The sequence below is a fragment of the Typopeltis vanoorti genome, chromosome 18, assembly GCF_054136105.1.
Source record: "Typopeltis vanoorti isolate ZY-2024b chromosome 18, IOZ_Tvanoo_1.0, whole genome shotgun sequence".
Classification (NCBI taxonomy): domain Eukaryota; kingdom Metazoa; phylum Arthropoda; class Arachnida; order Uropygi; family Thelyphonidae; genus Typopeltis; species Typopeltis vanoorti.
In genome coordinates, this window is record NC_143566.1 from 67,399,229 (window position 1) to 67,422,432 (window position 23,204).

At 34.9% G+C, this 23,204-nt stretch overlaps 1 protein-coding gene across 1 annotated transcript in view; it reads left to right on the plus strand.

Annotated features, from left to right (window-relative positions):
* The window catches only part of LOC150096738 (uncharacterized), a 159,304-nt gene that overhangs the window by 36,117 nt on the left and 99,983 nt on the right, over window positions 1-23,204 (plus strand). Inside the window, exons 4-5 of the mRNA XM_090408306.1 lie at window positions 8,749-8,828; window positions 18,249-18,353. Of these exons, the coding sequence (XP_090264432.1) occupies window positions 8,749-8,828; window positions 18,249-18,353 (185 nt within the window). The remainder of the gene's footprint in view (window positions 1-8,748; window positions 8,829-18,248; window positions 18,354-23,204) is intronic.

A 23,204-nucleotide genomic window follows, 5' to 3' on the forward strand; every position in this document is an offset into this window, starting at 1 on the left:
GTACATTATCCCGTCTGTTATTCATTATCTATATGGATCACATTATGAAGCAAAGTGGTATTAAACATGATATCAAAATTGGAGATGTTATCAGCTCTTTGCTTTATGCGGACGATGTTATACTTATCAATAAATCCGCTACGAGTCTGCAAGATTCCTTGACTAAATTGAATAACTGTTGTAATAGATATGGTATGAAGGTCAGCAATAAAAAGACAAAGACAATGAAAATAGGCAGAATCGTTGAAAATGTCAACTGTGTTGTGAATGGAGAACCTGTGGAACAAGTAAAACATTTCAGCTACTTAGGCACGATTTTTAGTGAAGATGATAAATTAAATATGGAAACGGACAACAGAATCAATAAAGCTGGTATAGTAGGAAGTCAATTGAATAAATTCATATGGAATAAGGGAGAAATTAGTCGGAACACTAAATTAGCTGTATACAAGACAGTGTTTAAACCTGTACAGTTTTAACTTATGGATCTGCAAGCTGGATCAGAAGTAAAACACTTGACCAAAGACTAGAGACCACAGATATGAGAATCCTGAGAAAGATTAGAGGCGTGAACAGATGGTATCTTTGGCAATATCATATTATAAACGAGGATATTAGGAAAGAACTTGTCATTGTTATCATCCAAGAATGCGTTAGCAGAGCTAATCTCAGTTAGTATGGTCATTTAAACAAAATGGGCGAGGAAAGATTGGCAAAACAAGTGTTCTCTGCCAGGTTGCAAGAAAATGACCCAGAGGAAGGCCAAGATATAGGTGGATTGATATGGTACAAAGTGCCTTAGATGACAGAAATATAAGATCTGATAATATTGGAGTCTTGACAAGTAACAGACTGATTTGGAGGAAAATTGTAGACAGGAAGTTAGTAATGATGTAATTCTTTCATGTAGTACTATCATATTCCGTACATCCCTTGAGGGTACATGGCAGGAATTTGATGATGATGACTATATGTAAACTTATGCTATGCTATAATAACAGGTTTTTGTTTCTCCGAGAAATACTTCTGCAGATATAAAAACTTTAACAGATAGATATCCACTTCTTTCTTATTGGAGCTTTATGAAGATTTAACACGGCTGGAGTAAGAGTTCTTATTCTTGCCCCCTCCTTGGATTATTCTGCAATATCCAAAGGGATGCAGGAAGGAGAATCTTGACAATAGACTCGAAATAATGTGGATGTGTGATAAGGTTTATAACTGTTTATGCTCCATCCAATGGAACAGTTAGATGAAAATTCTTCCAAGAATTTCCAGCTGCTATGATGTAACAGTGCCCGTTACATCATAGCAGCTGGAAACTGGAATTGTATTGAAAACTCCACATTAGACAAAATAGGAGGTCACCCTAGTATTGGAAAAGTGGATAAGCACAGTTAAAAACATGTCTTGACAATGCTGAGTTAGTAGATATATGGAGGATTCACAATCCTAATCTCCAGGCTTATTCATACATGAATCAAGGTATTGTTACCCCTCTTGATCGAATTTATATTTCTTCTTCCCTTATAAAGAGGATCTTCTTCTTCTGCAGCTTCTCCCAATTAAGTGGGGTCACTGTGATAATGAGTCTCCTCCACACCTTCCTGTCTTGGGCTGTCACCACATCCAAGTTCTTCATCCTCAAGTCCTCTTCTATCAGCTCCCTTCATCTCTTCTTTGGTCGCCCACGCTTCCGCCTTCCTTGCACATCCATCTGCATGACCCTTCTTCCCACATATTCGTCCTCCCTCCTCATCACATGACCAAACCATCTCAACCTTGCCTCCTGTATTTTCGCTCCTAAGTTCGTAACTTTCACTGTTACCCTGACATCGTCATTTCTCAGACGATCCTTTTTGGTCACACCGCACATCCACCTAAGCATTGTCATTTCTGCTACTTCCATCCTGCTGATGTTATTTTTCCTCAGGGCCACAGTTTCTATAGCATATATCATAGCTGGCCTCACTACTGTCCTATAGATTTTGCCTTTCAGATTGATCGGTACCCTCTTATCGCATAACACTCCAGCCATCTCCCTCCAGTTCCTCCAACCCGCTTGTATCCTGCATCCCACTTCCTTCTCAGCTCCTCCATCTTCTTCCACTGTTGAACCTAAGTATCTAAAGTCTCTCACCTTCCTGATGACATTTCCTTCCAGCTCCAGATCTGTCTCCTGTCCACCACCCACTGTGCAACACATATACTCTGTCTTACTTCTGCTCAGTCTCATACCTCTCTCTTCCAGTACTTTTCTCCATCTTTCCAGTTTAGTTCCCGCTTCTTCTCTTGAATCTGCACACAGTAAGATGTCATCTGCATACAATATTGTCCAAGGCGCATCTTCTCTCACCTCCTCTGGCACTCTGTCGTATGCTTTCTCCAGATCAATAAATGCCAGATGTAGCTCCCTTTGTTTCTCTCGATACTTTTCCATCATCTGCCGTAACCCAAAGATAGCATCTGTTGTTGATCTACCAGGCATGAAGCCAAATTGTTCCTTTGCAATCTTCACCTCCTTCCTCAATCTACCATCAAGAACCCTTATAAAGAGGATAATTCAGATAAAACATCTTGACATCAACATGTCAGATCATAATCCAGTTCTACTTAAATTCCAGTTCATGGAACAAGTAGAGATCAGTTCTGGACCATGGAGACTTCAACCAAACTCCAGACACTGTTCAAATTGGAATGCTCTTACCTGGAACTGGGCTATGCAGTTAAAATTCAAACAAGCAGTAAAACAGAATATGATTGAATGGAGAAAGGAACAGGCTTTCCTTACAAGAAAAAAAGCCCTGTATAAAGAGAGAAGTTGGTTCATAGCAAACAACACAATGGTATAGAATGTAGCAACATCATTAGAAACATTAACATAGAGATAGAAGTGGAAAGGTAGAAACAAGTGGAAGAAAGAAATTTTAAAATAAGAATACAGCGTCCCTTGCCAAATAGCCCTTCAGCTGCATTCTTCAATAGACAATTCACTAAATTCCGCAAAGAAAGGAGACTCTCACTCAGATCTGTGTTGATGGTGAAGACATGTCCACCACTCAAGACATTCTTAACTCCTTTCAAAAACACTACAAAAATCTCTTTGAAAACAATAGTACTGTGGGAAATTATAACTTCTGGAACATTAATGGCTTTCCTGTTCATATCCAAGATGCACTTGACAGATCCATTATAGCATCTGATGTACCACAGCCTATAAAGAATGCCAGACAAGAATCCCCAGGACCCGATGTCTAGGAATAGAACTTTACTGCAAAGTTGGGATTTTATTCTTCCTATTCTAATTATACTATTTAATTTTTTTCTCTCATCAGGACACATACCAAGTGAATTTGTAGCAATCCATACTGTCTTTATTCCAAAACCTAATAGAGATCACGCCTTAATCAGCAGCTGCAGACCTATTTCTCTATTTAATGCTGACTACGAGATATTTTTCTGCCTTATCAGTAACAGGCTAAAAGTGGGAATGAGATACATAATTAGAAGCACATGGGTGTGTGGAGTTCCAGGTAGAGCAGTATAATTTATTGTTTCTGCTACGTGATCTACTCTGCTTAGTTAATACAAAAAAGTAGTTAATGGCAGTGCTATCATTAGACCTTACTCGAGCATCAGTAATGTCTGGCATCCCTGTTCACATCCTCTAGAAAATTGATGTGGGTAAAAAGCTGCTATCCATTATCAAAGGAGCCTATGCCAATTCAACTACCCACCTCCTAGTTAATGGGTTCCTGTCAGACCCCATCAAAATTCGTAAAGGAGTCAAGCAAGGTTGCCATCTTTGTACACTGCTCTTTGCATTGGTTCTTGAACCTTTCCTACAGGAAGTCAACAATACACGTGCTGTGCAAGGAATAACAGTTCCTTCAACTATGGAGGAAAATAAGGTATTAGTATATGTCGATGATGTAGTGGGTACTTTGAAGGATAATGATTCCATATATATCTTTTTTGGTATTTTTTGGAAAAATTCAGCAAGATCAGTGAATTAATTACTAATGCAGGCAAGACAAAATTAAAAGTTTCTGGAAAGTGGGATCATCTTGGAGGCATTCCTTTTGGACTAACTCCTAAGAGAGAGAACCCTCAAAAGCTAAGAAGAAAAGCAATTATATAGTAAGCTTGTACAATTTTTTTGGTCAGGCTGATACCAAGAAGTTAAAAAGGAATTTCTTCAACTATCAAAGAAGCATGGAGGATTTGGGCTTCCAGTCTTAAAATTCTGCTATTTAAGTAGTACAGCTTCACAAATCCATAAAATATTGAAGACCAATCACACCTGTACTACCTGGGTTTTCATCTCCTGTTTGGAGTAAATGATTATAAAGTCCAAAAGCTAAGATTGTGTCTGAATACTACAACCTTCTGTGCTTAACTCTAAGACTGCTACAACACCCCGGCATTGATATTCTTTCCATTAAAAAAAGTAAAATTTGGTATAAAGAAATCTTGAATCTCTTTTGCTGCAAACTTCTGCAGTTGGGTACTGACAACAATACTTTCTTTCATAAGTTATTGAAGTTCCAAGGATATCCTGACAGGAGGGATCTTGCGTGGGGAATTGCATATGGTTACCTTGCAGTCAATACCATCAAATGGAGGTACTTTAACATCGGAGATCCAATTTGTGACATCTGTTACCAATTTGAAACAGTAGAACATGCATTCTACAGATTATGTAATGTATTGGGCATTCCATTACTTACAACAGAACAGGTTATTTTTTTGTAGTACCCACCACCTGTCAGCAAATGGAAGAGAATTTTGATTTTTATAATTAATGAATTAAAATACCATTTATGGAAGGTTAGAAAGAAACATGGATTTGAAAACCAGCAAACATCAAAATGCTTTAGAATATTGTACTGTGGAAATTTTATTGTTCTATCAGACGATTTTTGTATTTAGAAAGAAGCATTCTAAGAGATATCAAATTTTTGGCTAGGAGATATCAAATTTTGATCACTAGTTCACTGTTCTTTTCCAGCATGTAGCATGCTGAAAAGAACAGTGAACTAGTGATCAAAATTAAAACAACATGCCAGATCTTACAAATTATTGTTCAGAATTTGTCTTTGTTTTAAATTCTGTATGTTTCCTATCATAATTCTATAAGTGAGTAAAATTTTTTTGTGGCCCAGTAGGTTTAAGTGGTATTTTTGCAGCCCCTGGTTTTATCAGTTCTATTGCAGTTCGTTTGATTCTGTAGAACATAGCCACTTCCATGAGCAGTCTTTATGATTCAAAACATTATCTGTGCAGTAGCCTGTCATCCATCTGATGGAATGATCTTCTTCCAAGGCATTTTGTGCTAGTCCACTTTTAGGTTGCCCATACTGAATATACTTCTTACCAAGGTATCCATCCTGTGTGTCCAGAATACCAGATCCCCCACATTAACAGGGTATAGTGTAGACACCTGGGAAGAAGAGAGGACCCTGGAAGTTATTGATTTGTTAAGGATGGAGGAGACTTTGTCAGAGGTGTATAGACTATTCTAATTTTGTGTTGTTTTAGAAATAAGCCCAATCGATCTGTTGTAGAACAGTTGACTAAGAATTTGTAAAATGGTATCCTCTGTCCTCTCCAGGTATCTACAGTATCCCCTGTCAATATGTAATCCTGTATTTTGGACAGACAGGACAGGCAACATTTTGGTAAAAAGAAAAGGACATAAGTGTATTTGACATAGGAAGCGTAATAGTGGACTATTATATCCAGTGAACTGCAGTAGAACTGATGATGTAACCCTACATATTTTGGTGCGTTGCCCTATCCTCCTGTCAGGAGAAATCACAGATCGCTGCAGAGTGTACCAGTGTTGCCCTCCATACACGTGACTGTCCCCGTTCTCAAGGTCATTTCACTCCCAGTGTTTGTTATGTTTCTCTCTTTAAACCACCTTTCATAATGGTAGCTAGCTTGAGCTGGTGAAATGTTAGTGTGTAAATATTTAATTTAGTTATTGAATTATTTATTTTCATTCCAGTTCCATGTAGTTTTTTTCAGAAATTGCAGTGTGATTACTGCTATTTCGAATTTCCTATTTATTCTTGTATTCTGAAAATAAGACATTTCTCCCTGTGAACCGATGAACACCTTTTTATATATATACGTCGTCATCTTCTGAGCAATTCTGGTATAGGCTTTTTATGTCCTGTTCCTGCTTTGCAGATGAAGTTGATCTTTCCACCTTAATCTTGGACGTTCACAGTCTCTTCTTCCTGTAGGTTTATATTTATATATGCTAATTTGGGAGTCCTGTTGTTATTCATCCTTTCTATGTGGTTGTAGCTAATTTTGCTGATATTCTTCTATTGTATGATGTTTTTTGTATCTAATCATTCTCTTATTTCTGTATTTTTCTTTTTATCTAACCTAGTGAGTCCCAGGAGGGGTCTTAGAAACTTCATCTGTGCTGTTTCCAGTCTTTGTTTCTTTGTTTTAGAATCTAAGTTTCACTTCCAAATTTGAAAGATAGTTTAGAGGTCATATTATGTAATCTTAATTGAGTTTCTTTAGTCATTTGTTTTCCAAAATTTCTTTTAATTATGCCATTCATTCTATTGTAAATTTGTAGTCTTTCTTCCGATTGTGAATCAGTATTGTATTGCTTGATTATATTTCTCAAGTATTTGAATTCTGTAACTTGTTCTATTATTTTATTGTTAAGCATAATTTTGACTTTTTGAATGGTGTTTCACACATTGCCATAGCTTTCAGAGATTTTCATTTTAAATTTTTTTGCTATTTCATTTAGATGGTTAGTTGCAATTTGGAGTTTATCTTCTGAATTTGAAATTAGTACTTGATAATCTGCATAAAATATTGTATTTAGCTGTATATTATTTGCTAGTTTAACTCCATCTTTGACAGTTGTTTTCCATTCTTTTAGAATTTTGTTTATGTAAATGTTCAATAGGATTGGGGATAAGCCACTACCTTGTCTTACTCCTTTATTTATAGTTATAGGTTCCGATAATGTTTCATCTGCAATACTTCCTCAATTAATTAATGCAATACAATTTTTGTTTTTCTGTATAGACTTTTTATTGCATTAATTAATTATTTTATCATCTTGTAATATTTTCCAGAGTAGGTTTCTGTTGAAGTTATCATATGCCTTTTCGTAGTCAATAAATAGAAGAAAAGTGGGCAGATTAAATTAAATTTTTTATACAGTGGAACGTCGGTTGTCGAACACCTCTGTTCTCGAACATATTTTCCGAACAGAATTACCTGTTTACCTGTTTGGTTCCCGAATAGGTAGACAGCAACTACATGCTCCACATGCTATAAGCATTATGAGCTGTAAGGCGGGAAAGTGTCAGTTACGCGGCAGCCTTTGTTCAGTTAAAAAAAGACACCTGCTCGAATTTGCAGTGAGGTTTTTTGATTTTCTTTGTGTTTTTTTTTCATAAATTATCATTAATTAAGCCACCATGGACCGCAGAAGAATAGTGATAGCAGCAAAGTGAAAAGAAAAGTTCTTAGAACCACGATAGAGATGAGAAAAGAAATCATATCCAAACATGAAAATGGCGATCATGTTTCGGATCTTGCTATGCAGTTCGGTATGGCGAAATCAACGATCTGTACAATACTCAAAAATAAAGAGGCAATCTATTTTCATCTATATTTTATCTATTTATTGTGTTTATTCTTTTTATGTTAAATTTTATGCATTTTCATTATGTTTGTATGCGATCTTATGCATGAAGTACTGTTGTAAAGGTTTAAATAAACAATCATCTGGGATTCGGGAACAGATTAATCCATTTTACATTAATTCTTATGGGAAAATGGTTTCAGTTTTCGAACAGTTCGGTTTCCAAACAGCCTTCGGGAATGAATTAAGTTCGACAACCGATTCCACTGTTGATATAAAGAATCAAGTTCAAGGAACCAAAATACTGTTAGAAGTCTACCTTAAACACTTTTAACTATTGATAATTAGCTAGGTATATTGTTTTTGAGATGTGGTGTTACAGAAGGATGTTGAGGATATCGTGTACTAAAAGGCAGTCAAATGGATAGGTACTAGAAATGATCAGAACATTAAGGCTACTTAAAGATATTGACAGAAGAAAGCGTGAAATACTTTGGACACATTGAAAGAATGGGAGGAGGAGAACTTCTCAAAGTAACGTTTCTGGAAAAAGAGGAAGGGGCAGACCTTTAATGAGATGGAGAGATGGATGGTGTGTGTGTGTGATCTTCAGAGTTGGAGCTGCTAGAAAAGCATACGGCAGGTCCGACCACCTGGTGAGGACTGGTGTGGAACATCACTAAGGAAAGGAGTGACCATATGCCATCTTGATGTCCAATGAATTGATGGATGAAGGTATATTTAATAATATTATATATTGTATAGAGCAAATTAATAATAACAGAATCTGCATTTATATTTGGTCTGCATGTAAATTTTAGTTCTGCACAACTTGCTCATTTCTGTAAGTTGAATACAAGATTTAAATATTTTGTATTTTTTTTTCTTAATATAATTTCATATGAATTTTTTGTTCATTACCTGTCATCTAACAGCATTATCTGAAGCTGGTACTGAGGAATTGATAAAAAAAACAGGTAGGAAAGAGATGAATTTGCTCTCTTAGTTGTCTTTAGTGGCTTCATTTTAGATTTATATGAAAAGGTAAATCTCAAGTTAAATTCATCTTTGTTTGGTTGTGATATTTTGATTATTTTGCATTTGTTTCTTATCAGGAGTTGGTCGTACGTTTAACTGATGATAATGATCCTTTCTTTTTGTATACCTTAAATTTGACTGAAGAGGACTTTCTTAGGTAGGCCATTTAAAATTTTTTAAATTTTATGCATTGCTTTGAATAAGGTATATATTAAACCTGACATCTATATCATCTTTTATTCATGATGGAAGATGAATTACAGCAAAATTTTTGCCGCTACATGTATGTTGAACAATAAGTTCTGTGAATCCCATCAATTAGTATGAAAGCTATCACTTGATGCCGATCATCTTTACATTTAGTAGATGTTTATTATTTTCCTTTATGTGATTAAAGGAAAGAATATAAATATCCTTTATGTTATATAGCCAAATAGCAAAACGATGTTTGCCATCAAAATTTAATTTTGAGAATGACCAAGAGCTTATAAGAAACCAACCTTTAGCATGAAATTTATGCAGCTTTTTAACTTTCAAAAGCAAACATTATTTTACTGATTGGCTACTACAATGAATATTTGTTATCCTTTCGTCTAAAAGTTTTAAAGCCCATTTTTGTATCAATCGCATGAGACATTTTAAAATCTATAGCACAGTAGTATTCTGTATATGGGCATATGGCTAAGAATAAAGAAGGAACCTGTAGATGTGTTTCTAGAACAGCTGGAGATTGTATTCATTAAGAATAATAGTGTGATGAAGCAGTTTCAAAAAACAGATAGATGAAATCAAAGTATAGTGAGAAACTGAAGTGTGTATGGATGAAGCACTTATAACATGCCTAGTAAAGGGAAAGGTGGTGGCCAATTCAATGGACAGTGACTATGAAATGGTGAGTGAGTCTATGAAAGAGAGGAGTCATTTGTTAAGTGAATCCCCCCCCCCCACAGTCTCTCTCAGATAACAACAAGCATTTTTAAGGAGGTTTTTGATGTGCCACCCTTTAGGTGATAACAGTATTTTAAATTTGGGCAAATTTGGAATTTATATAATGTTAGAAGTTTTGCATCTGAAAAATAGTGTCTTGAAAGAAAAGGATGCCGCATTTTTTTTATGCTGAGGAGGCTATTGTTGCAATAGTCTTTTGCCAGGAAAGACTAGAGGTATAAATTCAACATAAGAAATGATTGGAGATTTGAATATTATCAAAAAAACAAGGAGGTCTGAAGTGAGATCTTCCTTTTGAGAAACAAGATATAGTATGGTAGCATCGAAAATCCCTAGATCATTCTCACCCCATTGGAGAATGGTAAGGTGATTAGTATTGAAGAAATTGGTCATGGAAGATCTTGGAGCTTGAATTATTTGAGTACTTCATGGTTTGTTGAATGAATGAGAGGAATGGAGTTTGCTGTTGTCATAAGAACTATGAATAGGTTATGCGATCAGTGAGAGAAGGTGGTAATGTACAGGAGGAAAGTGTGGGGAAAAGCATAGAGCCATGGAATGCCTTGCCATTAATAGAGAAATCTGATGAGGGGAACCATCCACAAGACATGCAGTGAATGGTCAGAGCGGAAGCTGGCGACCCCCATCCAAAGGGGGGGAAGAGGAGAAGGAAGAAGATCATAAATTGATAGCTTAGTAAGAACATCTGTATGATATACCCTCATCATCTTGAATAGGACTGCATTTGGTAGCACTGAAGTTTACTAGGTTACCCTCAGTGGGAAAAAGATAATTGTTTAAGATGTAGGTTATGGAAGATCTTGAGACGTGGATCATTTAAGGATGGGGTGTATTATCATCAGCAATGTTATGTATATACGATTTATGGTTAGTGAGAGATGTTTTTTTATGTACAGGAGGAATAGAGTGGGTGAAAGTACAGTGCTGTAGCACACAGGCATTGACAGGGAATTCTGAAGAGAGAAGAAACCGTCTGTCATGACAGTGCACATCCAGAAAGGAAACTGCTGATTAAGTTGTGAAAGACCAACCATATAGATTGGTAATTTATTAGTAATCATCCATATTTGATGATTAATAATTAACTGCAGCCTCCTGGAACCTTCTGCATTATTTTTGTGAGGCTTGAGGTGAGTGCAAATAGGGTAATAGTTATTTATTTATTTTTATATGATTCAAGGGTTATTTGTGAACTTATAGTGCATTTGTATGGTGGGTAGGCCAAGGATTTTTTTTTCTATTTTTATTGATTTTTATTTATTTATTTTTACCAGATACAAATTCCCTGCTCTAGGGACCAAACATGGAACTTTTTTAAACCACTTCAGGTCTCCAATAAGTGGGAAGGTAGTTTCACACTGGATGATGAAATTCATTTCCCACCTAAAGACATTCACACACCCCCATCCTGTTAGTTGGAGAGTGGCTATGCTAACCACTAAGCCATCTAGACTGGCAATTTGCAGGTAGATTTATTGGATAGGATAAATATAGGAATCTTTCTGTGCTGTTGGGCAGGTGTCATACAAATACAATAGCTTGTACTGACTATATTATATAGGATGTTTATTCTGGAGTACAAATTTTGAACAGATTTGGAGAGGTGCCACCTAGACTTGTTGCTATCCAAGCTATTAAAGATTCTTCTGTCTTTCTGCACAAGATCAGAAGAGGTATAGTGAGAGATGATTTGTCCTGGGCAGCTATATAACATTTGAAGGAGAAGACTGATACCAGGCTGTCTTATCTTTTGGTGATTGTCAAGATTGTGCACTATCTGGATGCAGGAGGCCAAATTATGTAATAAAAGAAGTTGTACCCCATAGTCTTTGTGAGGGACTTAGGCTTGACTGCCTTTTGAGCAGAAGCTAGGATTTTTTTGCAAATACTATGAACATAGCTGTAAGCTGAACATGAAGCCTGAGATTTTTGACCCACTTGAAATATGTTGAATTTTTATTTTGAATCTTGGCATGCTTATTGAGGAACCAAGATTTAAATGGTGGTTGAGAGTTTTGGGGTAAGATGAAAAGATGAAAGCCCTCATTCCTGGAGTGATTATTTCAGTAATCATGCTGTAAAAAGGGAAACAGGAGAACGTTATTGTCTAAGTTATCAAGAGGAGAATTGATGTCCAGATTATATTTGAATGAAAGGACATCTAGCTAAAAATGGTCTATGGTATTGGGAGGATGAAGATTGTCATTCTGGAATGTAGCAATAGAGTAACAATTTGTTTTAGATTGATAGTCTGATTAACCAAGTGAAGAATAATTTCTGCTCTCCAGCCAATAGACGATATCTTTAAATCCCACCATTGGATGTTTGTGAATGTTAGATATTCACAAGTCTTAAGTATGATTGATGAATTTTGTTGTCCAGTTTGAGACTACCACTCTGCTTATTCAAAGCCTGATGTGACTTAAAAAAAGTTCTAGGTTTAGTTTCTAGAGCAGGTTTTCCAGATTATCTAACCTTAGTCCACCTATGGTATTAATATACAGTAAATTTACATGTTTCATGGGTGGAATTTGTACTAAAAAAAAAAAATGTATTAACATTAAATAGTTTGGCATCTCTTATTGTTGATCGGTGGAGTTAGAGATGGGAAGCCAGTTTCAGTTGTAAACATTGTCTTCAAGCTTTAGAGGTGACCTTACTGTTAAAGTGTTTCCAACTGATCGTTCTGGACTGTTATGTGCACAAAATGAAGCATGAATATACCAAAGTATATTCATGTTTCATTATTTATTACATTGTATTATTTTAGTATACACAAAGAGTAAAATTAGAATGAAACAGAATATAATAATTTAGCATTCAGCATGTTAATTGTTAGCACATCCTTATGGTTCATATATTGATTTCCATCTTGAGACCTTTTTGACTTATGAGATTGTCAGAAAAAAATCAAGGCCTGTTTCTCCTCAGCAATCAAGGCATCAGGTTTTCCCTTTTCATTCAAGACTTTGTTTTACCTTTGAACAGCCATTAAACTCCATGCAATTTTCTAATTCATTCAACAGTCACTGAACTCCTGATATATAACATCAAAATCGAGGTACAGGATACTATGATAGTACTACATGAAAAGTTTAACTTATAATTAGCTTCAAACAATTTTTTTCCAAATTAGTCTTATCTGTCAATACTCCAGTATTAACAAATTTATGATTCGGTCTTCTAAGGCACCACTTAATGCATCAATCTACCCAGATCTTGGGCTTTCCTCTTCCATTCTGTTTAAGTGACCATACCATCTAAGACTACTTCTCCTCACACATTCCTACATACTAACAGTGTCAAGTTTCTTTATAATATCTTCATTTTTAGTATGATTTCTTTCAATGATGCCATGTTTACTCACCTAATTTTTCTTATAACTGATATCTGCTGTCTCTGGTCTGAGCAACTGTGTAACCCGATTCTCAGATCCATAAGTTAAAATCAGTATGAACACTGTTTTATATACAGCTTCTTTGGTATTTTGATAGATTTCTTCCTTATTCCAGATAAATATTATTTAATTGACTTATTGATATACCTGCTTTGCTAATTCTGTTGTCTGTTTCTTTTATTTAATTGTCCATCTTCACTAAAAGTGCATAAACATCTGAAATGTGTTACTTGTTCTATATGTAGCTGATGAATGTTCTTACACATTTTCATAATCTATCTTTTGTTATTCATTTTCACACCAAATTTGTTATGGCAGTTATTTATTTAAGGAAATCTGCAGACATGTGCTGGCTTTATTTAAGAGTATAACATTATCTTCATAAAGCAAAGAGTTGAGATTAACATTTTGATATCAGGTTGAGATTAACATTTTGATATCAGGTTTAATGCCAGTTTATTTCATAAGCTGATCAGTATTGATTATGAATAACAGTAGAGATAATGTACACTTTGTCTTACACCTGATTTACATCAATTACACCAAAGCATTTCTCCTTCCTGTACATTCTTCTTACTACTGACTTATAACTCAAATATAGATATGTATTGCTTCTTATAAATATAGTGTTAAAATGCTACAATTATATGGTATAAATACAGTAGAACTCGGTTATGACGATCACGGTTACAGCGAATTCACGTTTATAACGAATCATTTTGAAGGTATATTTGAATTACATTTGATTTAATGCATGTATTTCATGTTTATTACGAATTTGTTTTCACGGGAATGACAAACGAATAATACACGTTAGTCGTTCCTTTACTGACATTTTGTACGTACGCATTTTCTGGTTGTGGAAAAATGTCGGGAGTCAAACAGAAAATTTTATCGGTTTCCGAAAAAGTAGAAATTATTTGGGAGGTGGAAAATGGCCAATCAAATCTGACAGTAGCAAAGAAGTATGGTTTGTCTCCATCTACAATATCAACAATTTGGAAGAATCGCGAGTTGACTCTGAAAGCTTTTGAAAACAATTGATCAAAGTGTAAAAAACTTAAAAAGTGTAATAAAAGTGACGTTGACAAGGCACTTCTTTCATGACTTAAAGTGCAAAGAACCACTGGCTTACCTATTAGTGGATCAATTTTGAAAGTTCAAGCCGAAAAATTTGCTGTTCAACTTGGTTATAGCGATTTTAAATGCAACAATGGGTGGATTGATCGCTTTAAGAACAGAAACAATATTGTCTATGCAAAAGTAAGTAAGTGGCGAGGCATTGTCCATTGACAAAAACGTTGTTTCTGACTGGATCAAGAATGTATGGCCGGACATCAAATGAAGGTATGGATACAACAACATTTATAATGCAGACGAAGCAGGGTTTTTTTTATAATTTAACGCCCGATAAAACTTTTCAATTTAAAAACGAAAAGTGCATTGGCAGAAAACTTATCAAAAATAGACTCACAGTTTTAGTTTGTGTGAACATGACTGGTAGTGATAAAAGAAAGCTTCTTGTAATTGGAAAATCGGCAAAGCCTAGATGCTTTAAAAACATAAAGAAACTTCCCGTTGATTATACAGCGAATAAGAAGGCCTGGATGACATCTTCAATTTTCGAAAATGAAATTCGCAAGTGGGATAAAAATCTTCGCAGTGAAAACCGGAAAATTTTGTTATTGATAGACGACTGTCCTGTCCATCCTGTAGTGGCTAATTTAACAAACATAAAACTTGTTTTTTTGCCACCGAATGTGACATCTGTCTTGCAACCACTTGATCAAGGCATAATTAAATGTTTTAAATCCCATTTTCGTCGTCTGTTAGTCTTGGAACTGATAGAACGCAGAGAAAAATCTGCGGAAAATGTTTATGCTTACGACTCGAAGATCAGTGTTTCATGAAATACGTTTAATGAGTGATGATTGGAATTTGGTATCATCGTCTACAATACAAAACTGTTTTAAGAAAGCCGGTCTTGCGGAATATGAGTGCGAATCTGAAGAAGATGAAGAGGATAACTTACTGTTATCAGCGTGGTTAAAAGCGCGAAACTCGAACAATTTTGGAACGTGCGCAGAGATTGGTAATTTTATAGACATTGATAATGGCGTCGCAACTTCGGGTATACCGAGAGACGCTGACATCTTAAAACAAATCTCTCATACACCAGAAGAAGATAATAGTAGTAGTGACTCCGAGGAAGAAAATAGCAATGATGAGAAAATCGTTACCTGGTGTGAAGCAGAAAGTGCTTTACATATTTTAACAAGAGATAGGGAATCGCGATCTGTAAGTTCAGACGACACATTCAAGCATCTTAGTGGTATAAGGAACAATTTCAAACGTATGAAATATACGTCTTGTGCAAAGCAAAGCACGCTTGATGATTTTTTATGTAAAAATGTGAAGTTTTAAAAATAAATTTTTGTTCTTTATATGTATGCATGCACATATGTATTTATGTTACCCAATATAACTATGCTGAGAAAAATCTGAAAATGTTTTTAATTCGCTCAAATTATGACCTTCTTGGATATAACAAATAACGGTTATTACGAACAAATATATGCGGTCCCGTGGAATTCGTTATAACCTAGTTCTACTGTATTTGACAAACCTTTCTTTTGGTTTGTCAAATGCTTTTTCCAGATCTACAAAACTTAAATGCAGATCCTTATTTTATTCTCATGATTTCTCAACTATTTGTCTTAAAGAGAAAATCTGATCCTGACGATCTTTTTCTTCTCCTGTTTCCCTTTCACAATTTTTTTCTAGTCTCTTCTCAGGTCTATGCATAAATCTTACATTAAACACTCAATAGAGAAATATCTATGCCATTCTCACATTCAGTGAGAATGAAATTCTTGTTTTACGGATGTAACTATGACAGTTTTACTCTAATTATTCTGAATTATTTAGTGCAGTAACTGTCAAATTTTAGGTTTTTGATGGCTTTTTTTCTACTGCAAGTACTGACATGTACTCCTGATTGTGTTCCTCTTGAATGTTTTTTTACTACCATTCTGTCACTTATTTCATTTAACAGTCTTAATTACTCAAAACATCTCATATTTTCAGTTTTCATGTCAAGTGTATCATTTCCAATTCCTTTTACAGTACTTTCCTCTATTGTTAAGCTTTTGTGATAGCCTCTAGAACATTTTGCTGCCTTCCTGATATTTATCTTCTGTATGCTTACCAAAGTCTTCCTATGGCTTTTGTAAATGTCAGCTGTTTTTCTAGACACTGCTTTGATTTCTTATATTTTTCTCTGTATTCTCTCTAATGTTACGTTTGAGATAATATTATTAGAGAACTCCAAAAAATACTTCTCTCAGTATAGAAGCGAATCATGTTAATGATCCATCTTTTACCAGGTTACTCTTTCATGCAGACATTGTTTCTGCTCCTTGCATTTTCTTTAGATATTTCCATGAGCACTGTTCATTGGTAATTCCATCTTTCTCCTCTGAATCTTTTAAAATCATGTGCAACGTCTATGCAACTGTCCTTTACAGATCTCATTTCACTTCATCTTCATTTATTACATGCTTCTACCAATTGTCTTATGGAAAAGAATTCTTTCTTATGTACAGTAATCTACCATTTATCCAGCCCTTCAATTATCAGAATGGCAAGTTTGGATAATTGAAGTACTGTTACATGGTGCTTTACAGAAAAGTTGGTTGCATATAAGTGTAAAAATAATCATAATTTAAAATTCTGAATATTTTTACGTATTGGTTATGTTAGAATGTTTATTAGTTTTAGTTTCATAACACGCATTGTCGGCACTTGCGATGTGCTCGTTATTGAAATTGTTTTGTCAAAAATGATATGTAAAGAAGTTAAAAATTGATGTACTTGCTGGATTTGATATTTGTATTACTTACAGGAATTTTATTGTAATTTAAAATTATCAAAAGTTGTGTTTTATGAAGACATTCTCTCTCTCTTGTCGCTAACGGAGACAACGTGTCAGCCATTATTTATACCTAACTTCTTGCTTACCAGTTTCATGGAGTGCGCATGCTTGCCGAGAAGTTTGATGTGTGATTGACAGCTGACAGGTTCAGTATCGAAGCAACGGGAGAGTAAACAAGATAGCATTCGGAAGGAATTTAGAACACAGGCCGGCAGATATTTAGGTTTGGAAGAACTTGAGTTTTTTATGTGACAGTCAGAGGAAAATTAATAGTATATTCCGAAAAAGGAATCGTGGAACTATTAAGTTTTAATGTGGAATAAGTATGTGGATAAATAAAAGAAAATATTGCTATATGCGTTTTAAACAGAATATTGGAGGAAACACTACTTGAAAGATTTATAGTAGATTCCGAAAAGGAAATCGTAGAACTGTAAGTTTTTTTAATTGGAAGAGTTAAGACTGTCAATAAGCATTTAGTGAATAAAAGAAGAATTTGCTATTTATGTTCTAAAGGAACGTTCTTGAAAACTCTGATTAGGAAGTTTCATCTGTATTAAGGACGCCGGATCTGACTATTATTTCTACTGAAGAAAAAAGACAGAATTAAGTTCGGAAGAATTAATGTGTGCTACATACGTGATTAGAAAGGATCCTATAAAAATGAAGAACAGAGTCATATATCTTCTGAAAAGGGTCTTGACAGAGAAAGAAACTGGCTATGAACATTTTGTGATTGTGCAAACAAAGTGTTTAGTCTAGTCTTAAGTGTAAGTTTATTTTTAAAAGGCCTTGGATCCAATTAATTTGTAGTTAGTTATGTAATATTTGTTTGAAGTGTATATATATATTGTTTTTGTTTTATTAAATGTGTTTATTTTGGTCTTGAGTCAGTGATTATTTGGATTCTGAAAGAGTTAAGGTCATTGCACCAATTGGAGTGAACCCTTGTGCATATAATAATATGTAGGTACGCTCGGAATTAAAAAAATAATTGGTGAAATGAGATCATCTCTATGGTAGGATTAATATTAAGATAATATCTATGAATATCCTCTATATAAAAATCCACCAATTATTAACACAAGGATTGGTTAATCTAAGGGTCATTTTGAAGGTCGGATAAATGGTAGTTTACTGCATTTCCTACAATCTTCAGTTTAACCACTTATTATATAAACTGTTTTATATACATCTTGTAATTAATAATGTTGTTTAGTACAGATAAATTCTTACAAGGAAATAACAAAAAAAAAGCATAATTATTGCTTTTGCAGTCTGAAAACACAGCAGGGATTACTTGTGGATTTTCCTGCATTTCCCCAGAAATTTGTTGAATTACTTGAATTATGTGCACAGGAAGAACAAAAAGAAATTCCAAGGTAAATTATAGCTCTGTGAATAATTGTTAAATTATTTTTTCTGCATGTACTTAGTTTAGAGAACAATTAATCTGTTTTTCCATTTTATACTAACTTGGAACTGACATTTGCCATGTATATGTTATGGTTAAAGTGATAAATCTGGTTATTATTAATAATTACCAGTTATTATTAATAGTAACCGGTTAAAGTGAATAATTAGAATTAGAATAATAATTTCTAGAGGAGTCTGGTAAATGCAATAAAAACATGTTTCATGTTTATAGGTTTTGTATATAGGCAGGCCCGGCTGGTGTTTGCGAAGTGTGCAATATATACAGGCGCCTAAAAGATGTCAAAAAATATGAGATTAAATGAACAACGAATGGTACGGAATGGTACATATAATTATGAATGTACATCGTCTTCCGTTTGGGCCCCTTCAGATCTTCCCAGAAACGAACAAATAAATTCTGGAATTGTATCCTGGACCTGATTATATCACTGCAATTTTTGATTAAAATTTACGAAAATATACCTAAAATAGTTCTTTATTTTTTGATGTATCATAAATCAACTTATGATTAATTGTTGAGTTCCGTGTAAAAAAAAAAAATTGTATAGGCAGGACTAATCCATAGGTAACATTATACTGTAAAGCGGTTTTCATTTGCTGTTCGTTTTATTCACACTTTATTAAAAAAAAAAAAAAACGTTTTTGGAAAGGTGTCAAACATTAATCGCACGCACAAGAAAAATACTAGGCGCTGGTCCTGCATATAGGTTTTCATTCTCAATAGAAAGTATAGCAGCTTAGGTTAGGTTAGTTTATAATGAAAAAAGAAAGGAAAGTACTTCTTTTGCACTCAATGAAATCAGAAATCATTATAACCGAAACTAACCTGGATGTCGCATGTCGAACCAGAGTGTAGTCATAGTTTGTCGTGGGCAGATTAATGAGGATAGAAGTTGAACGTTGTTGTGGGCCGAGCTTGATGATTGCGGGCAGATAAATGGGAATAACAAATAAAAGTTGTTGTGGGCAGATGAATGGGGATAATAGATAAACGTTGTTGCTGTACCTCTTTCCTCATCAATGGAGAAAAACACTGATCAGTTCCTCTCTGATTTATCTATTATCCCCATTCATCTGCTCCCAACAGCTTTTATTTGTTATGCCCATTTATCTGCCCGCAATCATTAAGCTCGGCCCACAACAACGTTTATCTTTTATCCTCATTAATCTGCACACGACAAACTACGACTACACTCCGGTTCGACATCCAGGTTAGGTTAGTTTATATTGATTTCTGATTTCATTGAGTGCAAAAGAAGTACTTTCCTTACTTTTTTATTATAAACTAAACTAACCTAAACTAAGCTGTTGTAATTTCTATTGAGAATGAAAACCTACATATAAAATCTATAAACATGTTTTTATTACATGTACCAGACTCCTCTAGGAATTATTCACTTTAACCGTAACATATACACTATTAGTGAGAAAGAAGTGAAGCTGTCCGAAAAACTGCACAGGTACTATACTGACATAATTGGTAATATTTAAACGAAGAAGACCAAACCCTTCTCAGATTTATTCGGTTATGTATCAAGGGATAGGTAAAAGAGAGATAGTTATAGGATCTATGAGGGCTGTTTGATAAGTCCGTGCAAAGTCGGAGAGATGACACCACCAGTACATATCGAGGTTATTTTTAGTTGCTGGCAACTGTTGGAGGATCACACACTAAATTTCAGTCAGATAGAGCTATTACTCTGTGTTTTGCCATTCATTTAAATCGATCAAGTACCATGATTTGTGAAAAATGGAGGAGAAAGAATTTCATGTAGTGATTAAACATTACAAAATGGTTCAAGAAACCAAAGCTAAGCATGATAAACATTATGGTGAGTCTGCACCTTCGATTAGAACGGTTTATAAGTGGTTTAGTAACTTTCGAAGTGGCCATATGAGCACAAGTGGTGCTGAACGTTCTGGACGCTCTGTCCAGAAATCATTGAAAAAATCCATGATATGGTGATGGATGATAGAAGAGTGAAGGTGCGTGAAATTGCTAAGGCTGTGGGCATCACAAATGATCACGTACATAATATTTTACATGAACATTCACATGTGAGAAAACTATCCGCAAGATGGGTGCTGCGTTTGCTCATACTGGATCAAAATCATCAATATGTGAACTGTTGCAAGGACAGGTTGAAGTTGTTTCACGGAATCCAGAGGAATTTTTGCATCGTTTTGTAACAGTGGATGAAACATGGATTCATCACTACCAGCTTGAGACCAGTCAAAACAATGGGTTGCAAGCAGGGAATCTGCCAACGAAAGCGAAAACCACTCTTTCAGCAGGAAAGGTTATGGCCACCGTTTTTTGGGATGCTCATGGTATAATCTTCATAGATTCCTTGGAAAAGGGCAAAACAATTACAGAGTGTGTTGTGCATCTTTGCTGGATCGTTTAAATAATGAAATAAAGGAAAAACGGCCACACTTGGCAAAAAAGAAGATTCTTTTTCACCACAACAACGCACCCACTCACTCTTCTGCGATTGTGATGACCACAAAATTTTCTGCATCCCCCCCCCAGTCTCCAGATTTGGCTCTTTCGGACTAGTATCTGTTTCCAAACATGAAAAATAATGGCTGGAAGGAAAGAGATTTTCATCAAACAATGAGGTGATTGCCGAAACAACTGCTTATTTTGAAGAGTTGGACAAATCATACTATATGGATGGGATCAAAAAACTCAAGCATCGTTGGACTAAGTGCATAGACCTCAAAGGAGACTATGTTGAAAAATAAAAAAAATGTTTGCCCCAAAAAAAATCGTTTTCTTCATTTTTGCACAGACTTATCGAACAACCCTCGTAATACCGAATACCTCGTAATATCGAACAACCCTTGAAGATAAAATTAATTGGATGGAATCCAGTTTTAAGTGGACTGATGGGGAAACATTTCAAAATGGGAAAACTTGACAATACAGCTTATGTGTGTCTTTGGTCTGATCAAAGGACAAAGAAGTAGAGGCATTTTTTGAGTCATTGGAGAGAACAGAGAGAGATTCTGATAACTGAAGAGATTCTCGATAATTCATTTCACTTCATAAACAAGGCAGGAAACAGTTTTGTTTATGAAGTTGTTTTTAAATGTTCATTGTAATTGTAGTACATTTGTTTTTACTATAGGTCACTACTTTAATAAACTGATTCATTATAACAGTTACCCCCCCCCCCCCCAAAAAAAAGTGCTAACCTGAGGATCATACATAGACATAATACTGTGTTAAAGAAAATACACTAAACCTAACTATTTCTGTGGTTACAGTTTCAATAGGGAGATTATTGTATCACACATGACCTTATTCATGATTATTTTGTGTGTTCTGTTAATTTAATGATTATATAATTAACTTCTTATATACATGAGATATTTTTATCATACTACTTTTGGTCATGGTCAACTAACTTAGCTGTTTAGAAATCTGATGCTGCTTATGCTACAATGGTTAATCCATCATATCTATTTTAAGAACATATGTTATTTATACATATCTTTATATAGACTATCAAATATTAATATGATTTGGATTAATTTCCTTTTAAAATACATGTTTGAAATAGGAAAAATCAGTAAAGCAAGGAAATTTTGAGATAGAGTGATCATATAAAGGTCATTCACAGTTTGGCATTCTCTGACATTGACAGTCACACTTGATCACAGTCACACCAAATCATATCCTGTACACCCCCCTTGAGGGTACATGTCAGGAATTTGATGATGATGATGTAATTTATAGGGCTGTTAATAATAAAGTAATTATAGCAAATGAACAACAGAAATTCAAACAACAAAGGAAAAAAGAAGGGGTGAAAATGCTTCACCAACATTTATTGCCTCAAACATGAATTATGTGTACCACCACCTATCAGACTTGCTAGCTGTTCCTTTCAGAACCTCAGCAGCCCAACTACTGTCCACCAAAGCTCATCTGAATTATATATTACATGATTTCCTTCTGTAACAAGAGGGTGGTATATGCATTAATCAGATGTGACTGTCAATGTCAGAGAATGCCAAACTGTGAATGACCTTTATATGATCACTCTATCTCAAAATTTCCTTGCTTTACTGATTTTTCCTTTGCTAATTTCAAACATGTATTTTAAAAGGAAATTACTCCAAATCATATTAATATTTGATAGTCTATATAAAAATATAGATTTAGTCTATATATAGATATAGATAAAGTTAGGTTTAGTGTATGAAATATTAAGAAACTAATTGCATATTATCAGAATGCCAAAGCAATGTGCATTATGATATCAATACACAAATCAGTGTGGAGAGGAATGAAGCAAAGCTGCTCACTCTCATCCCTAAGTTTTTACTTTTTCATAGAAGATCGTATTAATAATCTAGAGTGAATGAATTTAAGAGAAGGTATCACAGCTGGATTGGGTGATTTACAGCCTCCCTCAATGACTCCCTGGAGGTCTCTAATAATAATTATTATTATTGTCCGCACGGTTAGCCTAGTGGCTATGCACTTCGAAACCATATGCCTGAGAAAGGAGTGTCCAGGTCCGATTCCCGTTGCCGATGTGAGGAGCTTAAGGATCTTTCTCAGAAATAGCCAAGTTAGCCATTCTTGGGCTTGGACAGCAGGGATTTTTCCTCCTGCAAGCAGGCAAACCGCTCCCATGAACACATGCAGCTTCAGCCATAGAGTATACCAGGAGGCATAGGACTAGTCACCTTATCCTCGGGATGGGTACCACTTTTAAGGGCTTAAGATAGCTCTAAATTTTAAAAGAGTTATACTGTGAGTAGACATATCGATACAAAAT